Source organism: Geospiza fortis, unplaced genomic scaffold, assembly GCF_000277835.1.
Source record: "Geospiza fortis unplaced genomic scaffold, GeoFor_1.0 scaffold8, whole genome shotgun sequence".
Lineage (NCBI taxonomy): Eukaryota > Metazoa > Chordata > Aves > Passeriformes > Thraupidae > Geospiza > Geospiza fortis.
The window spans coordinates 1499501-1500679 of record NW_005054414.1 but is presented as its reverse complement, the minus strand read 5'-3'; the positions used below and the strand labels follow the sequence as shown (position 1 = coordinate 1500679).

At 59.3% G+C, this 1179-nt stretch overlaps 1 protein-coding gene across 2 annotated transcripts in view; it reads right to left on the bottom strand.

Moving 5' to 3' along the window:
* Positions 1-1132, bottom strand: part of RAD51AP1 (RAD51 associated protein 1) — a 6225-nt gene extending 5093 nt beyond the window's left edge. For both annotated transcript variants that reach the window (XM_031061456.1, XM_031061457.1), the window contains exon 1: positions 1079-1132. In XM_031061456.1, the coding sequence (XP_030917316.1) occupies positions 1079-1098 (20 nt within the window). In that variant the 5' untranslated portion in view covers positions 1099-1132. The remainder of the gene's footprint in view (positions 1-1078) is intronic.
* Positions 1133-1179: the final 47 nt, after the last annotated feature.

Below are 1179 nucleotides of genomic sequence, written 5' to 3'. Positions count from 1 at the left end.
GATCACTCCCTGAGCTGCTGGCAATGCTCTTCCCAGTGCACCCCAGGATTCCATTGGCCTTCTTGTGCCCCAGGGCACTGCTGGCTGATGGACAGCCTGTTGCCCACCAGGACCCCCAGGTCTTTCTCTGCAGAGCTGCTGGCCAGCAGGTCCCACCCAGCCTGTGCTGGTGTATGGGGATATTCCTTCCCATGTGCAGAATACTGCACTTGCCTTTGTTGAATTTTAGACACTTCTCTACCTATCTCTGCAATCTGTCCAGGTCCCTCTCAAGGGCTGCACAGCACTCTGGGGTATCAGCCACTCCTCCCAGCTTTGTGTCATCTGTGAACTGCTGAGGGGACATCAAACCCTTCTTCCAAATCATGGATGAGCAATTTAAACAATAATGAGCCCAGTACTACCCCCCCCTGCAGGGCTGCATCCAGCCCTGGGATCCCAGCACAGGAAGCACAGGGAGCTGCTGGAGCCAGGCCAGAGCAGGGGCACCAAGGGGATCAGAGGGATGGAGCAGCTCTGCTGGGAGGAAAGGCTGAGGGAATTGGGATTGTTCCGCCTGGAGAAGAGAAGGCTTTGGGGTGACCTCATTGTGGCCTTACAGTGCCTGAAGGGAACCCACAGGAAAGATGGAGAAAAACTCCTGACAAGGGCCTGGAGTGACAGGACAAGGGGCAATGGCTTCACACTGACAAAGAAGAGGTTTAGATTGGATATGAGGCAAAAAATTCTTCCTAGTGAGGCCCTGGCAGAACTTGCCCAGGGAAGCTCTAGGTGCTCCATCCCTGGAAGTGTGCAAAGCCAAGCTGGATGAGGCTCTGAGGAACCTGCGATAGTGGCAGGTGTCCCTGCCCATGGCAGGGGGTTAGAACTGGATGGTTTTTAAGGCCCCTTCCAACCCAGACCATTCTACGACAGAACCCCGGGGGACACCACTAATGCCGGGCCTCCAACGCAAACGACAAACCCTGTGCCACTGATCACGACCGCTCCCCTGGAAGGGGAAGGGACCACCCTGGAATCCCGCAGAGGCCTCGAGGGGATCGGGCGAGCCCCCCGTCCCTCAGCCCGGCACACGCACCTCCTGGCAGGCCGCGCCATCCCCGCCGCCGCCGGCGCCGCTTGGCGCCCTGGCCACAGGCGCCGCGCCGAAAGTGCCGCTGCGGACGCGCAGCCGCCGTG